Source organism: Canis lupus, chromosome 14, assembly GCF_011100685.1.
Source record: "Canis lupus familiaris isolate Mischka breed German Shepherd chromosome 14, alternate assembly UU_Cfam_GSD_1.0, whole genome shotgun sequence".
Lineage (NCBI taxonomy): Eukaryota > Metazoa > Chordata > Mammalia > Carnivora > Canidae > Canis > Canis lupus.
In genome coordinates, this window is record NC_049235.1 from 59,097,023 (window position 1) to 59,124,048 (window position 27,026).

Consider the following 27,026-nt stretch of genomic DNA (forward strand, 5'->3'; position numbering starts at 1 on the left):
GGGTTCTGCAAAATTTGGCAGCTAATAAACTTTAATGGCACTTTTCATTCACACTGCTATTAGTGCAAAAGCAATAAAAAAAAAAAAAAAAAAAATCCCTGACCAACTTTTTTTCCAAAGGACCATTTTCCACATTTCACTCTCGAAACAGCTCCAACAGCTCTTGCATTATCCTGGTGACTTAATGGGGGAAGATTTACATCAGTATCCTAGGTTACTAGGTTCCTACGCCTACAGTGGCCTAGGCACCCACTCCAAAGGGCTGGCACCGTGCACCCACTTAGTACCACCGTGTGACCAGGAAGACGTTTGCAGACTGCCCCTAACGGAATAGAAGTATCTTCTGGATTTATGTTTATATGAGAATCAAGGCATTTCCTTTCAATACCTTAAATTAATTCATCTACTTGTTATAACTTAGGAGATTCATCAGAGAACAGGATGGCATAAAAACTATACAAACCGTTTTAAAACCCACAGAAAATAAACTCATTCCTAAACCCTTTTATTTATCAAAAGGAACATGATCAAAGGTCATTAATTAGGGCGGCCGGATGGCTCAGCGGTTTAGCGCCGCCTTTGGCCCGGGGCGTGACCCTGGGACCTGGGATCGAGTCCCGCATCGGGCTCCCTGCGTGGAGGCTGCCGCTCCCTCTGCCTGGGTCTCTGCCTCTCTCTCTCTCTCACTGTGTGCCTATCATAAATAAATAAAAATTAAAAAAAAAAAAGTCATCAATTAAATGCCTACGATCTATTGCTTGAATGTCAAGGAGATACATGTATTTTCTGGAAACAAGAAAAAATCAGAAGCGACCACCTCTTTATCAATAAAACACAGCAGCCGAGTGTGGAACCAACTCCTCTTCACCCCCCGGAGTGTACCATGTTCCTAGGGATGGATGGACCCGGGATTCTCGGAGACAGCAACATGCATCGCCCCTTGAACAGGAGACTTCCCAAGTCTCCGACTTTTTTGTGAAGCGAGTCAGAGCTCGCCCTGACTTTCCAGCTTGTGGGAGAAGGAAATCGCCGTCAGTTCTCTCTGGCTCGCGGAGCGTGGACCGGCAGAGCGCGCAGCCCCCGGCGGTCTGTCCTCTCCGCCCAGAATTCAGACCCGGCCCGACGGCGGCGGACTCCCCAGCCCTTCCAGAACCTTCCCGCCCCCAGCGACCCCCCCGACGGACGCGGGCTGACTGAGCGCTCCTCGGGCCCCTGGAGTCCGCGCGCGGGCGGGGCCTGCGCTGAGCGGACGCCGCGGCCCAGGCGCGACCCCGGGTCCCCTCCCTCCGCCTGGGTCTCGGCCTCTGGGTCTCTCATGAACGAATAAAGTCTTTTATAAATAAATAAATAAATAATAAATAAATAAATAAATAAAATAAATAAAGATCCCCGGTGGCTCAGAACAAATAAAGTCTAAAAAAATAAACAAATAAATAAATTAAATAAATAAATAAATAATAAAATAAATAAAAAATAAAATAAAATAAAATAAAATAAAATAAATGAAATAAAATAAAATAAAATAAAATAAAATAAAATAAAATAAAATAAAATAAAATGGGGATCCCCGGTGGCTCAGCGGTTAAGCGCCGCCTCGGGCCAGGCCGCGACCTCGGGTCCCGGATCCAGCAGGGAGCCCGCTCCTGCTCCTCCGTCTGCCGGGGTCTCGGCCTCTGGGTCCCTCTGTCTCTGGGTCTCTCATGAATAAATAAATAAAATCTTAAAAAAAGAAAAAAAAAAAGAAAGCAAGCTCCTAGACTCACCTCTTCGAAGCTCCTACGTGTTCAAGTACCCGGGACACTGGGCGGGCGGCGGAGGCCCAGGCCCGCCCCTCACGGCCGCCCGAACCCCCCCCCACCCCCCCGACCCTATCCCGGCCGCGCCAGCGTCCCCCGCAGCCCGGGCCCAGGAGGCGGCGGCGGCCAGGACGGCGGGCGTGACGCGGACGGAGGCCCCGCGTGGGCGACCCCGGGGGGCACGTGCAGCCGCCGCGCGACGGCGACCCTCCAGGCGGGAAGCCTCGGCGCCTCGGCCCCACGCAGCCCCACGCGCCCACCCCCAGTCGTGAGGCGCAGGCGGGCCGAGCGCGGAGGAGCCGTCCCGGGCCGAGCCTCCGCCCCGGGCGCCGCCGGCTGAGGTAAGCGCGCAGCAGCGGTGCAGCCGCGCCCAAGGGACGGCCCCGCTGCCCTGGGCTCCCCGCCAGGCCCCAGGCTCCGCCCCTCTCCGGACCTTAGGCCCCAGGCTCCGCCCCCCGCCCCGCCAGGCTCCGCCCCCCGCCAGGCCCCAGGCTCCGCCCCCCGCCCCGCCAGGCCCCAGGCTCCGCCCCCTCCAGGCCCAAGGCCTCAGGCCCTGCCCCCCCAGGCCCCAGGCTCCGCCCTCCGCCGGGCCCCAGGCTCCGCCCCCCGCCAGGCCCCAGGCTCCGCCCCCCCGCCAGGCCCTAGGCCCCAGGCCCCGCCCCGTCCCAGGCTCCGCCCCCCTCCCCGCCAGGCCCCAGGCTCCAGCCCCCTCCAGGCCCTAGGCCTCAGGCTCCACCCCCCGCCCCGCCAGGTCCCAGGCTCCGCCCCCACCCCGCCAGGCCCCAGGCTCCGCCCCCCGCCAGGCCCCAGGCTCCGCCCCCCGCCCCGCCAGGCCCCAGGCTCCGCCCCCTCCAGGCCCAAGGCCTCAGGCCCTGCCCCACCAGGCCCCAGGCTCCGCCCTCCGCCAGGCCCCAGGCTCCGCCCCCCCGCCAGGCCCTAGGCCCCAGGCCCTGCCCCGTCCCAGGCCCCGCCCCGTCCCAGGCTCCGCCCCCCTCCCCGCCAGGCCCCAGGCTCCAGCCCCCTCCAGGCCCTAGGCCTCAGGCTCCACCCCCCGCCCCGCCAGGCCGCAGGCTCCGCCCCCCGCCAGGCCCCAGGCTCCGCCCCGCCAGGCCCCAGGCTCCGCCCCCCGCCAGGCCCCAGGCCCCGCCCCCCGCCAGGCCCCCCTCCCCCCGCCTCCTCAGGCCGCAGGGCGCCGCCAGGCGAGGAGCCGTGCTGTGGGCCACCCGCCGCCCCGCGGACCGGACCGGACCGGACCGGGTGCAGCGCGCAGAACGCCGCAGTCGCCGCGGCCACCGGCGCTCCTCACGCAGGAAGCACATGTCGGCGCTCGAGGTAAGGGGCGGCGGCTGGGGGGCGCCGGGCGGCGGGCCCTGACCAGGCCCGGGTCTGCCCCTGCCCCGCCCGAGCCGCAGCCCCACTCGGTGCGACCGCGCACACGGCCCAGGGACCCCATTCGGGTGAGTGGCCGCGTGCCCCGATGACCCAAAGTCCCCGTCCCACAGGCCGAGCCCGACGTGGCCCCGGGTCGGACTCCGGCCCCTTGAGCTCACCATGATCTCCTGCTCGTAGGTCCAAACGCCACACGCCAGTTCCACACAGAAGATGACCAGCAAACTTCCGAAGTACTGCGGGGAACAGAGCAACGGGCTGTTAGAGAGTGGAGAGAAGGGGTCACCGTGACGCGGCCGCCAGGAGCCAGAGGCACTACCTAGGAGGCGCCCTCGGCCGCGTGGCAAGCGGCGGCAACCTGAGAGCCGTGTGCAGACGGCACCTGCCGGTCCCCCAGACGCCACGGGACTGAGCCGTGTGCAGACGGCACGGGACCGGCGGTCCCCCAAAGGCTACGGGACAGACGGTCCCCCAGACGCCACGGGACTGACGGTGCCCTAGAGGCCCACGGGACCGGCGGTCCCCCAAAGGCTACGGGACAGACGGTCTCCCCAGAGGCCCACGGGACGGGCGGTCCCCCAGAGGCCCACAGGACGGGCGGTCCCCTAGAGGCCCACAGGACGGACAGTGCCCCAGAGGCCCACAGGACGGGCGGTCCCCTAGAGGCCCACAGGACAGACAGTGCCCCAGAGGCCCACGGGACGGGCGGTCCCCTAGAGGCCCACGGGACAGACAGTGCCCCAGAGGCCCACGGGACAGACGGTCCCCCAGAGGCCCACGGAACGGGCGGTCCCCCAGAGGCCACGGGACTGACGGTGCCCCAGAGGCCCACAGGACGGGCGGTCCCCCAGAGGCCCACGGGACCGGCGGTACCCCAAAGGCCACGGGACAGACGGTCTCCCCAGAGGCCACGGGACAGACGGTGCCCCAGAGGCCCACAGGACAGGCGGTCCCCCAGAGGCCCACGGGACGGACGGTGCCCCAGAGGCCCACAGGACGGGCGGTCCCCCAGAGGCTACGGGACGGATGGTCCCCCAGAGGCCCACGGGACAGACGGTCCCCCAGAGGCCCATGGGACCGGTGGTCCCCCAGAGGCTACCAGTGGTCCCCCAGAGGCCCATGGGACCGGCGGTCCCCCAGAGGCTACCAGCGGTCCCCCAGAGGCTACGGGACGGATGGTCCCTTAGAGGCCCATGGGACTGATGACTCGCCAGCTCGTCCGGGGCCTCGCGAAGGGATGGGGCACCTCCTCTTACAGGTGACAGGGTGAGCCCAGACCACGTGAGCTGCTCAAGACCGTGCACTGTGCATGGGTGGGGGGCTGGGGGGGGGCGCTGTACCCTGGGCCCGTCCTGAGGCGCATGTGCCTCTGCAGAAGGCAAAGTGTGAGAGGCACGGGCTCTGCACTAATTCCAGCAGAAACAAGCCCCTGCTTTCAGGTTCCTCGCTTCTCAGGGGTCGCTGGGTCAGCGTGGGGGCCCTGGGCTCGAGCTCCCTGACCAAACCCTTCTGCCAGAGGGGCCGCTCCCCAAGGGCAGCAGCTGACTGTGCCCCTCCGTACCTAGCAGGTGCTCCACACACACCTGGCCCAGAAAACAACAGCCGAAAGCAGAGCGGAGTGATGCCACAGGGAGAGGCTGGGCGCCAGGGGCTGCCTTGGGCAGGCCACCTTCACCAAGGTCATTTTTAGGGTGAGTCAATAATGCCAGGTGCAAGGCTGCCTTCCCGGGAAGCCAGGAGCGCGGGAGGGGGTGCACTGGGCACGGGCAGCATATGTGGGCGAGGACCACAGTATGACGAGCCAGCTCTCCAGGGGTGGCAGAAAGGATTTCGGGTTTCATTCTAAGTGTGATAAAAATCCAGCAGCATGCCACACGGTCTGACAACATTATAAAAACACGATTCTGGCTGTTTTATTAAAAACAAACAAACAAACAAAAAAAACCTGTAGGCGAGCAAAGATGTGATCGGGCATCTAAATAAAAAATTGGTCTAGGACTAGGGTGGCAGCAGGGAAATGGGGGGGCGGGGAAATAGATTGATGGAGGCTGGTGAGCCATCAAAACGTGAACGCTGAGCTGCTCTGCTCCTGACGTTTGCCAAGAAAGGAGAGGAGGAAATAAAAGATGTAGAAAATTGGGCTTTTTCCACTACTTCCAGGCTCTATCCCTATGACTTAAAAGTATAAATCACTGCTATTAGTGTTAATTGGATTCCTTCATATAAAAAAATTAATAATATATATAGCTACACAATGTCTCGGATAATAACACAGTTTGACAATAAAAATTGGATTAGAAGATAAAGTAATATTTTCTTAAGGGAAGCACATTTGACAAGCGCTTTTATTTTCAATATGTGCAGTACTCCTGGTCAGTTTCAGTCTACTCAAATCTCATTGCCTTAAAGATCTTAGGCCTAAAATGATGACCAGAAGAAATATTGTGAACACAGTACTCCAGGTCAGGTTTTCTGCAAACTCTCTTTAGTGGCTTGTTGAAGAGATTTCTAGACATGAGCAATACTATACAAAGAGACCAAACAATCATCATAAGCTGGATCAATGTTTTCCTACCTTTGATAAGATCCTACGAGAGAGTAAAGCTCCCAAGAAACATTACACTATGGGATATTTTTGTTTTCTCAAATCCCTAACCTAAGTTACTTCCAACACTGACGTCTGGTTACGATGAACACCAAAGCAGACCTGGAAAGGCAAGACATCCCAAAGTAAAACATAGATGTGGCCGCTGGGGCTGGTCAGAAGGTAACTTTCCGTGGCCTTGGGGATCACCAGGCAGGTGTTCTGGGTTGATTCCATATCCCTGTAAGTCCCACTTGAGTCACCTCTCTTGTTTCGTGCCTCCTGGAGTCACTGGCCAGTTAATGATGTCTGTACTGCAGCAGCAGAAAGGCCCCAAGCACAGAGCCAAGGGCAAAGTGCCCAGATGTGAGCAGTACTCGCAACACCTGAGTAACCGCCAGGCCTATGGATCCAAGAGGTGCAGTAGCCAATGCGTGAGAGCCCCTCCGACTTCTTACAGCCAGATTTGCAACGGGTCAGTGACACCAGAGCTTAGGCAACCCCAGGAATGCATAAAATACATGGAACTAAAGCAATCTCTCATTAAAAACTCAAAACTGGGGATCCCTGGGTGGCGCAGAGGTTTAGCGCCTGCGTTTGGCCCAGGGCGCGATCCTGGAGACCCGGGATCGAATCCCACATCGGGCTCCCGGTGCATGGAGCCTGCTTCTCCCTCTGCCTGTGTCTCTGCCTCTCTCTCTCTCTCTCTGTGTGTGACTATCATAAATAAATAAAAATTAAAAAAAAAAAAAAAAAAAACCTCAAAACTGAGGGGCACCTGAGTGGCACAGTCAGGTGAGCATCCGACTCTTGACTTCAGCTCAGCGTCGTGAGATCACGTCGTGCGCGTAAGACTCCGTGCCCAGGGTGGAGTCTGCTGGAGATTCTCTCTCTCCATCCCTCCTCCCTCTCTTCCTCTCTCTCTCTCTCTCTCTCTCTCTCTCTCTAATAAATCAATCTAAAACAAAGAAAACTCCAAAAAACCAGAAACTCAAAACTGAGATGATCCATTTTGGGAAGGAGGGTGTCCATATATGTTGGACACTCTTTTTAACTCTGGGGAAAGGCTAAAATGTTTTTTTTTATCTGCAGATGTCCAGTGATGTCGTTTGAGGCATGTCCTTCCATATAAAATGGTTCTTCTGTCTTTATCCTACTTATACTCAAGAGCACAGATTTTATTTGACCTTTGAATTGAAAATAAAGTTTCATCAACATTCTAAAACTTTCTTGGGTCAAAGTAAGTCTGGAATTTATATTCTCGCAAACAATGCAGCAGCTTTGTGGTCAGCTGCCATGGCTTTGTTACCATGGTGTGGGCTTCATGCATCCAGTCTTCCAATTCCAGGGAAGACACAAAATGCCAAAATGCATTGTTAACACAACACACGGAGATCATTTACCCCTACTTTTTCTTTTCCGGCGAGCTCCAAGTCCTCAATGGTCATCCTCATATTGACTATTGTCCAGGGAATCACTCTACCACTATTTCGCTTAAGGGCTGGACCTGCGTGAAGGCATCTGCTAATGAGTAGTTTCAACAGGACAAAGCTGGCGAAGAATAAGAAACAGGTGCCACCGACATCTGCTATGACAAAGTGCATGCACGCGTCCTGCTGCAGCGGGAGGCCATGGGGGGGGGGGGGAGCCTGGGAGCACAGGAACAGGTGTGCAAATGGCCCTGCCGCGCAGCCCGCACACCCCCGCTGGGGAGAGGTGTGTGCCCACCCGACATGCACACATGCAGCCCGCCTCCTCGGTGCCGTCCTCCCTTACGAAGAGCTCAGACTCTGAGGACTGAAGTCAGACCCCCTCGTGAAGGCAATCTGTGACCTCTGGCAAATCGCTCCCCGTCTGTCTGCTCCTCTGAACGGGAGACACAAAGAGCCTTCTTCGCTGTCACCATCAAGGCTCAGGTGATACGTGGGGAAGCGGTCTGAATGCTCTTTGAATTTCAAGTTCGTATGACACACACGAAAGTTGTCCCGAACCATCAGCAACAGTGTCTCCCGCCGCCAGCCGGCGGTCTCCCCCGGCAGGGCCCGTGAGCTGCATCCTTATCACAGTCCTGCAGCCCTTCCTCCCTCCTTCCCCCCTCCTTCCCCCTCCTTCCTCCTCCTTCCTCCCACCTTCCCTCTTCCTTCCTCCAACCTTCCCCCTTCTTCCCTCCTTCCCCCCTTCTTCTTTCCCCCTCTTTTCCCCCTCCCCTTTCCCCCCTCATTCACCCTCCTTCTTCCTCCTTCCTCCTGCCTTCCCCCTTCCTTCCCCCTCCTTCTCCCTCCTTCTCCCTTCCTTCCTCCATCTTTCCCCCTTCTTCCTCCCTCCTTCCCCTCTCCTTCTCCCTCCTTCCTCCTCCTTCCTCCTGCCTTCCCCCTTCCTTCCCCCCTCCTTTCCCCTCCTTCCCCCTTCTTTCCTCCTTCCTCCCTCCTTCCCCCTTCTTTCTCCTCCTTCCTCCTGCCTTCCCCCCCTTTCCTCCATCCTTCCCCCATTCTTCTCCCCTCCTTCCCCCTCCTTCCCCACTCCTTCCTTCTGCGGGCAGCCAGGTGCCCCCGCCTGCTGTGCACCGGGCCTCCGAGACTCTGGCCTTGCACCCCGCTCGCTGGCTGCCTCACACACTGCCAGACCACCGGTTCTGGCTGCCTGGGATCCTGTCCATAAACATTATTTTATCCCCAGGAAGTACCCATCCCTAGGCGGGACAGATCGCACAGCAAGCCAGCAATAAATGTCTGGTGGATATAACGACCAGTTTACCAACTAAAAAGACCCATTTCAAATTTCCTTGAGATTCTCAAATTTGAGCTGACTTTCTAACACTTGACTCCCTCTGACTTCTGCTTATATATTTAAAGAAATTTAAACACTGTGTTTTACTATTGTCTTCCTCGTGGATCATTCTATGATAATTCAGTGTGTCTTTAAACACTTGGGACAACCTAACCAAGCTAAAGAAAAGGAGCAATGCAGACTCCCCCTACCCTGCCTTTCCCTGGCTACTAACGACTAAACATTTCAAACAAATGAAGAATGAGAAACTGTGTGTTTATACAAGGAAATGAGAATGTGATCATTTGCATGATGAACTATTTTATTTGCTTTAAAAATTGTTCAATACTCAGTTCCTTAAAATAGCTAAGTTCCTCTACTATAGTTAAACTAAAATTTGCGTCCTACAAATCCATGTTATCTTTAAGCACACAGTCATGAAAAAAAACTGCGTCAAATAAAGCAAGGAGACAATAGGACACACCTCCCAAGCGATGCAATTAATTAGTGATTTTTTTTTCCACAAAATCTCTCAAGCTGAGAGTAATTACCTTCAGTTAAAAAAATGAGAGCCCTCACTGGGTTGGATAAAAGATCAGATAAAATGCTGTATGTAGGGCAGCCTGGGTGGCTCAGCGGTTTAGCACCGCCTTCAGCCCAGGGCCTGATCTTGGAGACCTGGAATTGAGTCCCACATTGGGTTCCCTGCATGGAGCCTGCTTCTCCCTCTCCCTCTGCCTCTGCCTCTGCCTGTGTCTGTGTCTCCGCCTCTTTCTCTCTCTCCATCTCCCATTAATAAACAAATAAAAAAATCTTAAAAAAAAAAAAAAGCTGTATGTGAAATTGGCTCTTTTTAAACCAGACAGATGAGGGGCCCCTGGGGGGCTCAACGGTGGAGCATCTGCCTTTGGCTCAGGCCATGACCCCGGGGTCCTGGGATCGAGTCCCTCATCGGGCTCCCTGCACCGAGCCTGCTTCTCCCTCTGCCTGGGTCTCTGCCTCTCTCTGTGTCTCTCATGAATAAACAAATAAAATCTTAAAAAAAGAAATAAACTGGACAGATGAGAAGAACATGGGCTCTGAAACAAAGCAGCCGTGGCTTACAGATTCTGGCTCCCGTACATATCAGTTGGATGAACTCGGGCAAACATTAGGAGCCTCAGGCTCCTAATCTGTAACATGGGAATGTTAAAAATCACCTTGCGGTGCGGTGCTAAGGATTCAATCAGGAGGAGTGCTGCTGTGGAGTAAGCACTAGTAGGAACTATGTTGTAGCATCTGTCGGAATAAAGTCACCGAGGACGAGAGGCATCCTTGTGGCCTAAACACTCACCATGCTGACAGGCATGGGCCACGTACCTGAGGCCAAGTTCTAGAATAGGTGTGCCGCGCCCAGAGGATGAGGCAAGAACCGCTGTGTGTCTCCTTCAGCCAGTGGCACTCCCGCTAAGGACATCCAGTCCCACCAGCTATTTGATAAAAGCCTCACTATCCCTACCCAGTCAGGATATGGCTGGTATCTTTCCAAACATCTTTATTAGGAAGCGAAGCAGGAAGTGGTGGGTGGGGAGCCCAACTTCTTTTTCAAAAGAAGATCAGTGTGTTATTTTACGCTAAGACTGGCCACAAAATGGTAAGAAGGCGTCGGTTAACCACTCCCTGTGTCCGCTGGAAAGTATTTGAGGAGGAAGAGGGGGACATGGAATCCCACCTTCCTATTCAAGACCTTGGAGACTTGGAGGTAAATGCATCCCCCCCCACCCCCGGAGACACGGCGGGAGGGGGGGTAGTCCCCACTAGTAAAGGGAATTGCGTCTCGTGATATGTATACAGACCAAACAGTAAAATCTCAAGGAAGGCTTTTCCTAAAGAGACATTTATTTATAAAAGTGAGTTGGTTCCCTGATACTACCCACCCCAGGATTTCCTCCTAAAGAAAGCAGATTAATAAACATATGCCCCTATCCCTTTTCCCTCCTGAAATTTCGCTAAAACAAAAATAAAGGGTTTTTTTTGTTTGTTTGTTTGTTTGTGTTTTTTAAAGGCCTCAGCCTCGGGGTAAAGGAAAAGGAGACAAGTATAGTTTGGAAGGCGCAAATTTCTCCACAGTCCCTCAAAAGCTGAAGGCTTAAGCAGTCGTGGGAAAAGTGGCAAACCCCAGAACGCCCCAGACGCTCGGGCCCTGGCAGCTGGGATACCTCCGGATGAGGACGAGCGAGGGCTGAAAACAGAAGCACCTGCCGCCAGCCAGGGGCCCTTCCCGGGCCACCGATACGCAAGTCGGGCATCTGTCCTCTGGAGACAGGAAAACAGAGTCTCGGGACTGGGGACGCTAGAAACGGTAAAGGACGTCCCGGGAAACCAAGTCAGAGGTCAGATGTACAGAGCTTTGCCACAAAGATTCAAAACTCCAGCCGAAACAAAATAAGCACTGGATTTCTAGCCGAATCCTAGAAGCTAAAGGCCAGGGAGGAATGTCTTCAATATCTGGAGGGAAAAAATGATTTCTAACCTAAGATTCCATAGCAATTAAAATCCCCATGGAAAGGCCAACAAAGCCACGTTTAGCCACATGGGCTTTTAAGGATCCATCCCCGCCGTACACTTCTTCAGAGAACTACTGGAAGACGGGCTCCCTAGAGTGTGAGACCCAACAGAAAAGGACTATGACTTGGGATCCAGAAAACAAGGAATCTAAAACAAGAGAGAGGCAAGAGGAAACCCCAGAATGGTAGCAATGGGATAGTTCGTGATGGCAAGGGCTTCAGCCAGCCTGGACTGGAGTGGGTCTAGAATGTTCTGAGACATATTTCTTAAAAAAAAAAAAATCAATAGAATGCCCCAAACATTTGAATTTATAAAGAGAACACCAGAGTGAGTGTAGAGTTGAATCAGACAGAAATACATAGAAAATAGTTACTGATTCCAAGAAAAATAAAGTATTATTCCAGAAAGAAAAATCAAACCCAGTACTTTCCCTGGCCCAGCTGTGAATAGTATTTACATAGTTATAATCTTAAAGACCGATCTCTCCAGAATGAGGACATTTCCGTATTGAGGTGTGATGGGAAGCCTGCACCCGAGGAGGGGGCATGGAAGCAGGAAAGGGTCCAATTTCCTAAGTTCTTCATCACAAGAAGTCAACGGACAGCGCTTAAAACTCAACCCGAAAAGAATGAGAAGAGTTACATAAATATGAGACTTCGAGATGGGGAAGCAAATTCCAAGGGAATCGGCTAAAACAAAATTGAAAGCGCTGCCTCTCAGAGTGGAAAATGGGAGGGTGAGGGACTACTGTTTCTCCTAAGAAGGCTTCAAGAATTAAATTAGCTGTGAATTATGAGGCACTCTGGTAAAAGTAAAAGCAAAATTAGAACAAGCAACAGTCCCCCTGACGCCTTGACACCAAAGAGAAGGAGGCTGGAGGTGGAAGGATTATCTATATTTCATACAGAAAAGGTTATTCAAAAGGCTGAAAATTATAAGCAGCCCAATTATACTTCGTGGTTACTGGAATTAAGAGGGGTGGGTGGCAACTGGAAACATCGTGCTCAGGTGCTGTCGTCCTTTGCTAGAGGCACCTCCAGTAGCTGGAATCGGAGTGCTACGGCGAAATACCGAAGGTGTATCCTGAAACGGGACTGACGGGCCCAGCCAGGGGCCTCCTTTTTCACTAGGCCCCGTTTGGCAATTTAGATCTCTCCTGCGGCGCTGCTCATTAGAACCACGCATACGGTCCGCCTAAATCCGTTTAGGTTGCATTATTTTCCATGACAGTTCATTTCGGTCACAAAATTACGAAGCTTAGAACTGTTTCGGACAATTTCATTCATGACGGGGGCCTGGGTCTCGCTCCCTTTGCGGAGAGATATATACGTTGGTACATTCAGGTCTGGTGAGTATATGACATCAGAGCATATAAAAGTGTACTGAGGGCGGCCCGGGGGGGCTCAGCGGTTTAGCGCTGCCTTCGGCTGGGGGCCAGGATCCTAGAGACCCAGGATGGAGTCCCACGTCGGGCTCCCCCAGGGAGCCTGCTTCTCCCTCTGCCGTGTCTTTGCCTCTCTCTCTCTCTCTCTCTGTCTCTCAGGAATAAATAAATAAAATCTTTTTTAAAAAAAGTGTATTGAAAGTGTGTAAAAGACCTGGTACAGGGATCCCTGGGTGGCGCAGCGGTTTGGCGCCTGCCTTTGGCCCAGGGCGCGATCCTGGAGACCCGGGATCGAATCCCACGTCGGGCTCCCGGTGCACGGAGCCTGCTTCTCCCTCTGCCTGTGTCTCTGAGCCTCTCTCTCTCTCTCTCTGTGACTATCATGAATAAATAAATAAAATCTTTAAAAAAAAAAAAAAAAGACCTGGTACACTCATATAACTATATATGCAAATGTGTATGTGAGTGCATACACGCACAGATATGCTCGCACAGGTAATTTACTGTGGCAGAGATTTACGTGCACTATATAATTTACTCCTTAAAAAAATATTACAAAAGTTGGGGCGCCCGGGTGGCTCAGGGGTTGAGCATCTGCCTTAGGGCTCCCTGACGGGGTCCTGGGATCGAGTCCCACGTCAGGCTCCCTGCAGGGAGCCAGCCTGCTTCTCCCTCTGCCTGTGTCTCTGCCTCCCTCTGTGTCTCTCACGAATAATTAATAAAATATTTTTTAAAATATTACAAAAGCATCATTAACTCTACTTTTTAGAAAGAGAAAATGGAGCCACAGGTACATTCACGCACAGCTGACAGGCAGCAGACCAGTATGTTTTCCAGAGCGCAGGCTCTGAAGCCACACATCCTGGATTCGGCCCCAGCTTTACGCCTCTCACCACCACTTAACTTTTCTGCATTTCAGTGTCCTCCTCTGTCAAACGAGGATGACCGCAGTGCCCGCCCCCCCCCCCCCCCATAGCGTGGTTCGCAGAATTTAAGGAGTCAGGACAATGTGAAACACATGCCAGTGGCCGGCATGTGGTACGCGCTCTCTCAGGGATGGTGCTGCTGGTGTTCGCGTTACCTCATCTACTATCACTGGGTCCCCAGCTTCTGAACACACTCACATGTGTGTACACAAAACCCTTCTTATCTTCGAGCTGATGGGGAATGACTTAAAACCTTATGTTCCTATCTTTGATCTTTCCTAGTTGGGAGAAAAGAAAAAAAAGACCACCAATAATATAAAAACTTCAAGGATGGCAAAAAAAAATGTCTTCCCACCTAGGATGGCTGGTTAAAGGCACAAATACTGCTTCAATTGCTACCTAAAATCCTTGACAGGTTATATTAAAAATTCCATCTTTTCTTTTTATGTTTTGAATTTCCCTTAAGTCAGTAAGATCAGCTTCTTTCCAGTAGTGAAATTAATTTTTCTCCTTATTCACATTTTACAATTTTATAATGAAGTCTGGTGTCATGCAGCCAATGAGTACTTAACTGTTCATTAAACAGAACTTAGACAAAAGCTCTTATAAATGAAAGTGCTCTATTTTCCTGTTACATCTCTAACGCTTTGCTCTTCATAACCAAAAGGAATAAGATTTCTGAGAAAGTGATATTTGTTTTTGTATAAAAGATCGAATGATCTTCACTTTTGGGAAAACAGATTAATTCTAAATTTTTCATTTCTAACATTTATCAGCCTGCTTAATAAAAACATAAAAGCAATCTGTCCTGACAAAGCCTGTCAATGTACTGAGTGCTTAAATTTGGAGCGTGTTAAATTTTATAAATAGTTGAGAAATATATGAAAAAATCTTTTTTATTATATGAAATAATGTATGAAAATAAGAGCATTTTTATAGAAAATATATTATCTGAATACAAAACTTCCATCTTCATTTTATCCAGCTTTACAGAGAGAGGACTCAGATACGTAGCATGTAAAAGAAACAAAAAACCCTAAAACCCAACCTACCACAAATAGACCAGGTACCTATTTTCCAACCTGCTTTTCTATATACACGCCAACTGGAAAATAATTTTTACACTGAAACAAAATGTGATGTTTTTATGTAACTTTCCCCGTAGAAGCAAGCAAACAGTCACACAAGCATCACAGAATACTTTTAGTAAAAATATATTTCAACAAGAGAAAAGTAAAAATCATAAACACTGTGGAAGTTAGTTTAACCTGCTGCTCTCTTAATTTATAACTAAAAACCCAGGTCGTTCTATCATAAGGAACAGTCAAAATAATTTGAGGCCAGAAAAGTCATATTCGCTTATCTTGGAAAATTAGTACAACCTGAGATTCACCTCCCTCCAAATAAAAATGATTTCAAGATGTAACATACTTTATGGGACGTTTTAATGTTTTTTTAAAACACGGTGCCTTCTGACTCCCATCTACGTGCTACATACTCAGCACTTTTAATAAACAAAAAGTCTGATTAAAAGCCTGCATTCGTGAAATGATAGATGATAAACTCCAGTCTCTACCCTGTCAAATACTAAACTCTGCAAGCCTTCAGTGCTAAGTGTCTCTATGTCAGTTGTTTATTTTTCCTTTCCTGGTGATTGGAGGTTTAAAAATATTATATTACTTATAGTTAGTAAATAAGAGAATTCCAGTGCCAAATATTTGTACAAGATAATGGAACAGCCGACATTCTGTTAAGAATCCACTGGGACTAAACGACCAACAGTCCAAGAGTACTTGCTGCTTAAAATACACCCCCGCACAAAGCCGCTCTTTCAGCCTGGGCCCGGCACCGTGTCACGGGCCCGGTACTTTCTGACGGCCCATTCATTATTCGCCGTGTCCCGCGTCTTTCTACAAATCCTTCAAAGAAAAGGCAACGCTAAATATCCTTTTCAGAATCACAAATGGAACGAGATCGGTCTACCTTGGGAAGAAGCCAGAACCACAAACCAGTCTTTAAAGAAACACAGGCCAGTAACTCCTGAGCCCGAGCAGAGATTCCAGGCAAGGTCTGAAGACCCGGGCACGCTAATGGCCCCTGTTCGTGTTTATGTTTGAATAAATAGAGAAGAACGTCTCTAATCACACATCTTGATTCACGCTCCCCTTCGATTTTGCCGACGCCGCAAGCTCGGGCCGGTGTCTCCATCAAGGATGTGGCCGAAGTGCCAGTCTGTACGTGTGGCCTCAGGCCCTGTCCGAGGTGCCGGAGAAGGAGAAGGGGCCCCTCCGGAGTGGGAGCCAGCGCCGGGGCCCACGGCTACACCTCCGCAGGGGAGGCGCTAAGGGGCAGGCGGCGAAGGGTCAGCCGGGGGCCGCAGGCCCGGCTGTCTCCCAACGTGCGCGGGGGTACCGGCCTGACCAGGCCTTGTACGTAGCACGGGGCCCATCCCCTGAATTCGAGACAGCGGGTCCCATCACCAGACCCCCGGCTGCAAAGTGCAACTAGGAAGGAGCCTTGGGGGCAGCTCAGCGCTTAGGGCCGCCTTCGGCCCGAGCTGTGACCCCGGGGTCCTGGGATCGAGTCCCACGTCGGGCTCCTTGCATGGAGCCTGCTTCTCCCTCTGCCTGGGTCTCTGCCTCTCTCCCTCTCTCTGTGTCTCTCATGGATAAATAAATGAAATCTTAAAAAAAAAAAAACAAAAAACAAAAAACGGAAGGAGCCTTGGAAATACCCTAAGCAAAAAGAGCCAAAAGAACACCAACCTCCATTCTCACCCAGGCTGTGCCTCTCACTCAGACCTGACCAAATGCAGCCAGATGCCTCCCCAAAACAAGAGGGGCAGGGGTTCATTATAGCAGACACCTGTATGACAACGTCGTTTACAAGACAACAGGTTAGGAAACTGGAGATTTTAAGAGACGATGTTTTATTGGTTGGGAAGAGAATTTATACATTAACATCACCCAGTAACTTTTGGACCTAACTTTAACTCTAACGTCTGCAAAAGTATCTCCTTCTAAATCCCAGTCTTTCAATCATTTGACCCTTATTTTCAGATAGGCGCTGTAACTTATTTTTGTAGGTTCTCCAGAATAACCACAAATGCTATTTGATAAAAAGAATGAAAATAAAGTGTTTCCTTGAAATGGTAGGTTCTCCAGAATAACCACAAACCCTATTTGTTAAAAAGAGAATGAAAATAAAGTGTTTCCTTGAAAGGGTACAAATCCATGTATAAAAATATTTATTACAAGTACAGAGGTTTGTTGCTGTTTTTTTTCTCCTGTTTTGATAAATCTATTCAAGTAAAAGCACTTTCTTCTTGAGCGAAAAATATATCTTCTTCCTTAAAAGAAGAAAGTAGATGAACATACCTCCATTCACAGCCACGCTCAATGTTCAGGGAAAGAAAACCCTGTGAAACATGATAAAATCTTTCCGCTCTCACCAAAGTCGTTCGAACATCCATAGTTCAGTCTAACTGATAGAAGGAATAGTTTGGATTCAATAGCATGAATCACGAACGATTTTAAACAAGAACTATCTGAGCTGTAGCGGCGCTGGAGAGTAGAGATCCCCCAAGACCTGCTTATCAACAGACCGATGATTATGGGAAGGGAGCACATCCATTATCGGTGGGTAGATGCTTCATAGGCTTGAAAAGTTTGTTCTCGACCAAGTTAATGACTCAGTCGTTCATGGAACCTCCCCACACCCCCCCCCCACCCCCGAGGCTGGAAAACTGGGGCTGCCCGTCCTCCGCAGAACTACCTTCTATCCTTTTGGCTCAGGGATCCTTGAACCTGGCCTGTCCCCCTAGGGGCACCTTCGCCCAGCACCCTGCTTCCCCGGTGCCCACGTCAGCGTGATCACCGTATTTTTGCTGTGACACCTCAACCAAACATTGTCCACATTAACAAACATTTTCCTTTTTTTTTAATGATAGACACCTGAAAAAAATTCTAAGACCTAAGATAAGACTTCCCCACCTGAGCACCTTTATTTATTCATCAGTGAAAAACACACTATTAGAATCAAGCATGTCCTATACTGTCTCATATCATTTAAAAGAGGTTCTCCGAGGGGCCCTTAGGGTGGCTCAGTCGGTTAGGCATCAGACTCCTGATTTCTGCTCAGGTCGTGATGTCAGAGTCGTGAGATCGAGCCCCATGTCGGGCTCCTCGCTCAGGGTGGAGTCTGCTTGAGATTCTCTCTCTCTCTCTCTCTCTTTCTTCCCCCCACCCCTGCGCATGTGCTCTAAATAAATAAATAAAATCTTTAAAACAAACAAACAAACAAAACGTTTCTGTAAATGTGAAGCTGCTTGAGCCCAGAGTGGTGACACCAGGCAGCGATTTTCTCCCAGGTAAATGGGCAGGAGGCTCAGCAACTGGCAAGGACAGATGTGCCACCAGCGTTAGGGAGCAAAAGACAGACCCCATGACTCTTAGGCTCACAGTGTGCACGACACGCTCACACAGACAGTGCCCAGCCCGCGTGCCCCGCTCCAAACACATTGGGGGCTTCCGAGTCTTGGCACGGTTGCCCTCTCCACCAGCCTTCCAGCCTTTAAAATACTTTCATAGCACAAAAAGAAAACTTTTAGAATTAAGATATTCTAATTATGAAGGCAAACCTTTCACGGTTTCACTAAATGCTCCATCCACAGGGTCCACTCAGGTGTAAACCCTGCACAGAACTGGCAATCTTAAAATATTTTGAATGCTTGCTTCCCAGAAGAGCCACGGAAAAAAAGTCATATTTTCACTTAATGAGAAACAATTCCTACGCTGGTAAGTATCATCTAAGAACAATCTTACCTTTGTTAAGGACAGTATTTCAAAAATGTCTTTATAGTGGTCATCATTTTGAGGAAATTTGTAGTTTTGAAATTCTAAAGTTTGAAAACTAAAACAGCGGTGATCTGAAGAAAATGCAGCGATAACCACTTATTTTAGAATGACTCAGATACGTTGCTCAACGGAGGTACTAAGTGATAGGACGGCCGTGTTTCTACATTTCAAATAAAATTTAAATTAGCGTTTCTGTCCTGTGAGCTGAGGAGATTCGTTTTAACCCGAGCACATCACCAGGGCCTGTTATCACCCTTTATCGGAAAAAAGGGAAAAATATATGGATCGCGATCCTGAAAAAGTGTTTTGAATTTATGCGATTTCATGAAATACGCCGTAACTTTGATTCACAGACTATTATTTCATCGTGGACTTCACGAGACACTGCATATAAAGTATCAAACATCATTTTTTCTAGAAAGTGTCTCTAAAAGCTACTTCCCTCATTGGCCGAAATGACAACTCTCTCACTTTGTACCCGTGTTCCTCTGCCCTCCTGCTTTATCCCCGTACTCGCGGAGGCCTAGACGGCTATGCGGCTTAAATGAACATCGGCTGTTTCACGTTTGCCAGAGGAAGCCAACCAATGGGGGGGGGGTGACGAGGCCCACCCCTTGGCTTCGCCTCCGAGGTGCACCTGCTGCGCCGGCGACCAGCTGGCCCCGCCGCACCCGCCGGCCGCGGGCTCGCACGGTGTTCGGTGAAGCAGCGCATGGAAATGTCTACGGAGGAAACACCAGACGACAGAGCTTAGGAACGCTACGGTCAGCAGTACAAAGGCTCGGACTCTTCTGCTTCGAACCGTGAAGCACAGAGTCCAGGACACTCAGCATCCCGTCCCGAGGGCCCCGACTCGGACGCGCTTCGGTTCCAGAAAGACAAGACACCTGCCGGGCGCCAAGGCACCGGGACCGGGAAACCGACGGGGCCCTGGGACCCGGCCCGGCCCGCCGCGCACGGGAGCGGCTGTGGAACCCGGCCTCTGGGGCCAGGGAGGTCCCCATCGCCTTCCGTTCCCTCTGCCGGACACCTCTGCGAATTCGAGGACTAAATGTGAAACCGGAGCTTCCAAAGAATTCTGGGTCTCGTGGCACGAGAACCCGCGTGGATCGGAGAGCCGCGACCCGAGCACAGGAAAGGTGCCTCCCCCTAGAATAAGCCCTCATGGCTGATGTCAAGTACTGCGAGCGCTACTCCGCGTGCAGTCACGTTTGTCCAGACCTCCCGTCCAGCAGGGCCTCCGGATCAGCCACCTTGAGCCGGTCCCCACAGTCTGGGTCGGGACCCCAGCCGGGGCTCCGAGGACCACTGAGTGGCCCCCAGCGGGGCTCACGGCCCCCAGCCCCCCACCCCCGTGCTAGACCAGCCCATCGGCTGTTCGCAGCCCGAGGACCCCGCAGGCTCTCCCACAAACGCCTTCACAACCGCGCTACTTTGTGCCCGTCTCACCCGCCGGGACACCACAGCACCCAGCTCTCGGGGCCCTCCCTGTGTCGCTGCACGCGCTTCGTGTTGTTCGAAAGCCCCTGGCTGCCCTTCTCCGCCACAGCCTCGGACACATTTTCAACACCTTTTCGAAACAGCTCATACGGACCCTCCTTCGAAACCTGCCAGAAGTTTCCAACCGCTCCTTATTCTGTGTCCCCACACTTTTTTTACGTATAACTTCAATACTGCAGTTCGCTTTATTTGTCTGGCTCCTTCCCTTTCCTCTTCGTACGTCCCGTGGCTAGCACTGATGGGCACGTGGCTTCGGCGTGGGGGGCGATGGGGATGGGAAGGGGGGAAAGGGAGAAAGGAATGGGAACCGGTTTCGGTTCTTTGGCAAAAGAAGAGGGAACTAAGGCAGAATTTTTAGAGTTCCCTTTACGATAAGGACATTAAAAGATTATATTTTTCAGGGCTAAATGACTAGCGAATGCCTTGCAATGACAAATGGTGCATATTTAAGTCTCACGGAGATACTCCTGGTGATGAGTCAAATGCGCTGGAGCAGGAGTGTGGTGGAGGGACAGGGACACAGGCCCGGGCTCCGGCAAGGACGGTACCGGCACGCTGGCGACGGCAACGGGCCGCCGCGTATCTCGGGGCGCCCTCGCCTCTCGGTACAGTACGGCCAACCACAGAAAGTCGCCGTATCTTCTGAGAAAACGGGGTAAACCGGTGAGCAGAGGCTGAAACCGCGATCAACCACATGCTGGACCTTGACCGACAAACACAGTTGCTAGGCTATCGACCAAAATCATAAGCAGAAAAAAATAAAAATATTCAATGTAATAGTTTAACGTGAACTGAGTCGCTCATGACTAGCTATATAGTCATAAAACGTACAACTCCTCGGAAGAAGGCCTTAAGAGAGTCTGTAGAAAATCACTATTTAAAGATATTCCCGCTTTGCATTATGATTTCAACCCACAGAAAAAGCCAGAGGATGGTTAATTTCTTCATGGCCATTAAAAATTTACTTGATTTCCATTAAGAGAATCATTTCACATCTGATTCAATCACTGCATATTTTAAGAAAGCTTTACCAGTACCTCCGTATAATCGTTAACCATATGCAAATGTTCTGGAATAATGAAAATGGGAGGGGAAAAAAAAAACCTTCCCTCTGAAACACATGGTCCTTGGTCCTAAGCATGTGCAGTGCTTCCAGGTAAGTTGTGACCAGTGCTTGACTGCGGCGGTTTGCGGGAGGTAGAATGAGGTCTATTAGCATCGGGCTCTGAGGAGTGCGGGTCTCCTGATGGTGACATGGGGGGCTGTGGGCTGTGGATACTGTAAACACGCCTGCTGATGTTTACATTCCCGAGCCGGCCCTGCTTTCCTAATGCCTATGTTAATAGCAAAGTAGAATTGCAATAACAAATGAATTTCATTTAGTCTACAGCTAAAAGCCTCGGGAGTACCCACCTAAGGCTTAAAACCAATTTCCATTTAGCTTCAATTTCTCTTTTAAAAAAAAGAGAAGGAATCTCTGCTACTAAAATCACTTTGAAAGTCATGGCATATTCACGTTTATTTTCCTAGTCGTTTTTGGCTTGTTTCCCTAATACAGTTAGGATTTAACTATTCTTATAGATATAAAAAAATATATTCCTATAAATACACAAATGTTTCTGTGCCATGACGATTTCACCTTTATTAAGAACAAATCTCATTAGAGTAGGGTTGACAGATTAAGCCAACAAGACGCCTGGATGCCCATTTACATCTGAGTTTCAGACAAACAGTGCATGATGTTTTGTAGATGTGCATCCTAAATACTGCAGGGGACATACTTCTACTAAAATATTATGTGTTGCTTATCTGAAATCCAAATTTAATTGGATGTCCTGCATCCAACATGGGTACCTTAAATGGGAACTTAAATTAAGGTATTTTAACAACTTGCAGCTATAATTCCATAGAAAGGTCAAAGTTCATGACCAAAGTTCACCAGAAATGTTTTCCTATGGGTGGCCTCTTAGCCTGCCCAGTTGTGGTATTTTGGGGGAGTGGTGTGAGGGGAGCACAAGTTGGGTTAGAAAGATCTGTTTTAAGAGTCTCCCACTTTTTCCCACACCCAGAATGGGTGTTCTGACTTTTGCTTGAGCAGCACAGAGCCCAATGGCCAGCTCTTTTTTTTTTTTTTTTTTTTTCTGGTAATCATGCAAAAGATATGGCAACTATCAGTGGTTGTCTTTTTTTATATACTGGTTGTCTTCACAAAAAAAAAAAAAAAAAACAAAAAAAAAAAACAAAGCCGCTTCCTGCCAATCTCATTTACAGGTCTTAAAAGTGAAACAAGACTTCAAATACAGGGAAACGAATCAGTTGAATTGAATGCATTGAACTTCTTTAAATATTAATTAGGATAAAAAGCTAAAAAGGTGCACAAAGGAAGAAAACATGAGAGTTGCATCGCAAATATTCACCAAAGACCTAACATCCTGTCTTATTTTGCATCAATGCCCCTCTGCTCCTTTTAAGAAGCCATTTCCCCCATAAGGACAGAGAACAAATGGAGGGTTGAGGGAGGGAGGTGGTTGGGGGATGGGCTAAAGGGGTGATGGGGAGTAAGGAGGGTCCCTGTTATGAGGAGTACTGGGTTTTATATGTAAATGAATCACAAAATTCTGCTCCTGAAAGCAATATTACACTATATGTTAACTAACTAGAATTTATATAAAAATTTGGGGGAAAAAAAAAAGAAGCCATTCTCCTTGTAGTGGAATCCTATCTAATAGGCTCATATTTTATTTCATTTCATTTCATTTCATTTCTCTTTTTTTTTTTCATTTTATTTCTCTTAAAGATGATCGTTTTCATTTGGGATTCTAACAATTTCAAATATAAATTCAAACAATAAACCTACTTGGAATCAACCCTGGTGTTCAAATAACATCCAAGATATGGTGGTGAGGATGGTAGTTTATTTCTTGTGCCGAAATGAAGATCTGCTTCAACTCCAGTTTAATTAAAGCTATAGGTGAGGTGAATAGTTCATACTATCAAGTTGTTTGTAGGCTGCTGGTTGGAACTGGTTACAAAAAAAAATTATATTTAGGGAAATATGCTGGACTTCAAAGGTTGAGAAGCATCTACTAGAGATGTCAGTAAAGGCCCAATGAGAATGGGCTTGGCAGTCAGGAACACTGAGGTCTGAGTCAAAACTCCAACCCATTATTGCTGAGTGATTTTGGACAAATCCCTGAACCTCTGTGAACCTCATTCATAATTATCTACTTTAGATGATTGTTATCAGGTTGAAAAAAAGAAAGACCCTAGGGAAAATGTTTTATATCACGTGAGAAACATTTATGAGCACGCAGGAAAAGTCAGCAGCTATAGAGTAAAATAGGGAAGCTGCTAAGATATATCGTAGTGGGCTGCCATGGTCTGAAGAGCAGATTCTCCACTTCCTAGCCATGCAGACTCAGGCATATCAGCCAATCTGTGCCTCATTTCCTCATCTATATTATGGGGATAAAATATCTATCTCATTAGCATGGTGGAGGACACAAAATTAATTCATATAAAAGTCTTCATATCAACTACTTTATCATCATCTTTGTCATTATGATTTCATTCCCCCATGTCATCTTTACATCATACGGTTCTTTCCAGCTTCACAGATTAGCCTCTCATCACAGGTCTCAGTGACTCTTCCTGCCTCAAGCAGAGACCAAATTGCTTGGTTCTTCACCAGCTTGCTTTACTAGCATTCAAGCAGCCCTAATGGAATGTATAAATGGTTCTCAAAACATGTTCCTAAGTCTTTGAGGTTCCATGAAATATGCTATCCCATTCCACCCAAACCCACAGTCCAGGCACCGTCCAGAGTCACACAAGTTGGGGAGAGGGGGAAGGCTAGTTATTGTTAAATTGCTGTGTAAATGGGACAGCATTCTAAGATTGTCACCTTTTTTTAAGATTTTATTTATCAAATGGTGACTTCAAGGTCATGGGATGGAGCCCCGAGTCAGGTTCCACATTGAGTGCAGAGTGTGCTTGGGATTCTCTCCCTCTCCCTCTGCCCCTCTCCCCACCCCACCCCACCCCCACTCATGCACTTGCGCACACACTGTCTCTCACCCCATCTGTCTCCAATAAATAAATAAAATCTTAAGAAAAACAAGGATTCCGGGGTTTTTTTTTAAGTTCAAAATACCTTCTCTGTCCTATAAACTCTAAGTTTCATATAAAGTAAGTCCTTGAGTTTATGTTTAAATCATTGTCTACATATCTTAAATGGCAAAATAAGATTCCAAACCCTTCTACCATCTTCCTCACTGTACACCAAGGTGGAGAGAAGCAAAGTAATGGGCATGGTCCCCCTTCTGTGAGTGTAGTCTACTTCCTGCCTCCCAATCATAGACCTGAAGAGTCCATGAAGCCAACAGTCCTCCAAAAAGCCAACTAATACATTAACACAGGTCATTCCTGTGAAAGTCAAAGCTGTAGTTCAGTTTCACACCAAGATTCTGTTTTAATTGGCTTGGGCTGGGAGTCAGTCAAGCACCGGTGTGCAGGAGTTGACTCCTGAGAGCCAATTTGTGCTCATCTCTCCCCAACTCTGCGTTCAGTGATACCACTTTGGTAGCCTGAAGTCGACCATGCTGCAAATATTTACCCCATGGAAATCTTCAAATGCTACAAAGCAGGATTTTTTCTTCTGCTCAGATATTCAGCATATTAGCACCCCATTCATTTTTTTTACATTCCCTACAAGAAATTAATGCATAGCTAGCATTGAGAACTGCTGCAAAGAAAGGAATATATCCAATGAATTAATTCTTACAGAATCTGAGATGTCTGCAATTACGGTAGCAGCCTCACTATCTGCTGCCACTAATAGGCAATACTTTAAACACTCAGTGTGCTAAAAAAACATATATATATATATATATGTTATTATTTAAATTGACTCAGATTTTTAATGTTAAGAGAGTTTGCTAATTTTTGAGTTAGAAGTCAAGTCATACATTTTAGAATCATAGAACTTAAGAAGCAATCTAGTTCAACACTTTCAGAATCAAAACAAAACACAACAAAAACCACTAAGATTATGGAAGCCAAGACTCACTTTTACCCACTAACCTGTGTAAACCCAGTGCTGGGATTTTAGTATCTATTTGCTTCTTCACCACCTGAATTTCCACATAGGTTTTATGGCAAGTTTGTTTATAAAAGAAGAGAGAGAACCAGAATTCTGTTACAACTTCTTTGTTCCAGTACCAAGGGGTCCGTTTGGGTGGTAATAAGGCCCATGACACGAAGAAACAGCTCATACTTTCAAATGAAATGCCAACACCTAGCCTGAGTGAAATAATTAAAGGCCGCACATATTTCCATACCTCATCATTTGAGCACAACAAATACTTGTGCTGAAATCATCTCTCATGGAAAGAACGCTTCCCTTCTCACAGGATGTTGAACAATTACCACAGATTACAGACCTGCTATCACGGGTCCCTAAGCACGTAATCTTGTGCACTGATGAAAAAAAATAACACAGTGCCAGTTGGTCTTTTTAGCCATAATAAAGAGAAGATGTAAACACCATACCCATGCAAGAAGCAACAGATTCCTTTTCACTGTTCCACAGTATCCTAACATCCCCACAATGATGAGGAAACAGCAAACAGCGATCATGACTGGATGAACCACAGGAAAGTAAGTCAAGATGACAGCCTCCTCCACCCTGAAAGAAGAACAATGATGTCATATTATACATAAAATATAACCAAAATGCACCTCAGACATAGTACAAGACACAACTGAGGTTCATGTTAATAATCCTTTAAAGCATCACGCCTCAACCCGATGACTGTGTAGCTCTTTACAAAATCACTGCGCTATCAGCAACTTGCTTGCTGGTCTTATTTTTGTTTTGTCATGTTTAGTTTTTGTTTTTATATGCAAGTGGTAGCATTTCTACCTCAACTCATTTAAAATATCTTATAAGATGGGGGTCCTCAATAAGACGTCCATCTACTATTAGCTTTGTAGCCTCGGCCTGAGGAAAAGAAACAGGTCCTGCTGTTGCCCAGCTGAGAAGAGTCTCCCTCCTTTTCTCTGGTCTGGGACTCCATAGGTAGCACTCTTTCTGCCCACCCGACTGACCCTTCCCCCAAATGCAAAAGATCGCTCTATAAAAGGAAATTGGTCTATGTTAAAAGAAAGAGGAAGGGAGATGATTTTTGCTGAAATACTATATGAAAAAATCATTAACTAGAACCATACTAGTAACAATAATAATAATAATAATAATAATAATAAATTAGCCATTACTGTTTACTGAGCTCTACTGTATCGAGGACTTTACAAACATGTACCTCAGTCAACCCTTCAGACATCTCGAGGAGTCTATGTGACAGTCCCCATTCAGAGATGCAGAAATTGAGGCTGTGAGAAGTTAAGTAATTTTGCCCCTCGTGATATTAGTGGATCAGCCTTCTGAAATTTGAGAAGAACATGGCAATGTGGACTTTGGTTTTCCTTAGAGGGGGAATATGAAGATAAGAAGTCACTTTCTTATAGAAAAGTAGCTATGGTGTCCTTTATGCACAAATATGACACAGCTGACACACTGTCCAGAGGACAGGCAACTTGGTGTTACCATTCCCGGAAACGTTCTCCAGGGCAAGTGCCGTACATGCAAGTGTCTGCAACAAAGGTTATTGATTGTGGAAGAGCATTATCATCTAAACGGCTGAGGGCAAAGTTACTTAGAAAGTAGGGTCTAAGGAAACCTGATGAAAGAAATCAATCATTAGTTACAAAGCCTACCTTGTTTCCGCAGTTAAAGTCAGAACATTATTTAGGTAGTCCCTCAGCCAAGCAGAAACTGCCAACACACTGATGGACATTAACTGGAAAGAAAAAAAAATACAAATTGGTGATCAAAGATTTATACAACATTTTCCGTGGGATTAATCATTAAAACAATTAAAGATTTCTTCTGTTACATAATCATTATGCTTTTTCCCAAGAACTGTGTAGAAATTCACTATTCCTAGGAATATCTGCCATTTTGTTTTGTAATCCCATCATAGCCACTAAATAGAATGTCACCAAATAGGACACAGAGAGCTAAACTGTTAAGTGACTGATTTCAGGTTCAAGACAGGAATTATGCAAAAAAAAAAAAAAGACAGGAATTGAAGAAGATGAAGAGGCCACAGAACGACAAAATTATCAGTTGTACAAGATGAGCCTAAAACATGTCATATATAACAGCAAAGAAGCAGTCAAATCTATTCTACTGATGTTCCCACAAAAGTCACAGGAGCT

The 27,026-nt window shown here is 48.5% G+C and overlaps 1 protein-coding gene and 1 long non-coding RNA gene across 5 annotated transcripts in view; one reads left to right on the forward strand and one right to left on the reverse strand.

The window, feature by feature from the left end:
- TSPAN12 (tetraspanin 12) overlaps positions 1-27,026 on the reverse strand; it is a 64,893-nt gene that overhangs the window by 23,653 nt on the left and 14,214 nt on the right. For all 4 annotated transcript variants that reach the window (XM_038557478.1, XM_038557479.1, XM_038557480.1 and 1 more), the window contains exons 3-5: positions 26,523-26,605; positions 25,299-25,434; positions 3,347-3,421 (exon numbers count right to left, since the gene is read on the reverse strand). In XM_038557478.1, the coding sequence (XP_038413406.1) occupies positions 3,347-3,421; positions 25,299-25,434; positions 26,523-26,605 (294 nt within the window). The remainder of the gene's footprint in view (positions 1-3,346; positions 3,422-25,298; positions 25,435-26,522; positions 26,606-27,026) is intronic.
- Positions 9,377-11,420, forward strand: LOC119876983. Its single transcript, XR_005369814.1, has 2 exons — positions 9,377-10,276; positions 10,580-11,420. It is a non-coding gene; the product is annotated as an uncharacterized LOC119876983 (long non-coding RNA).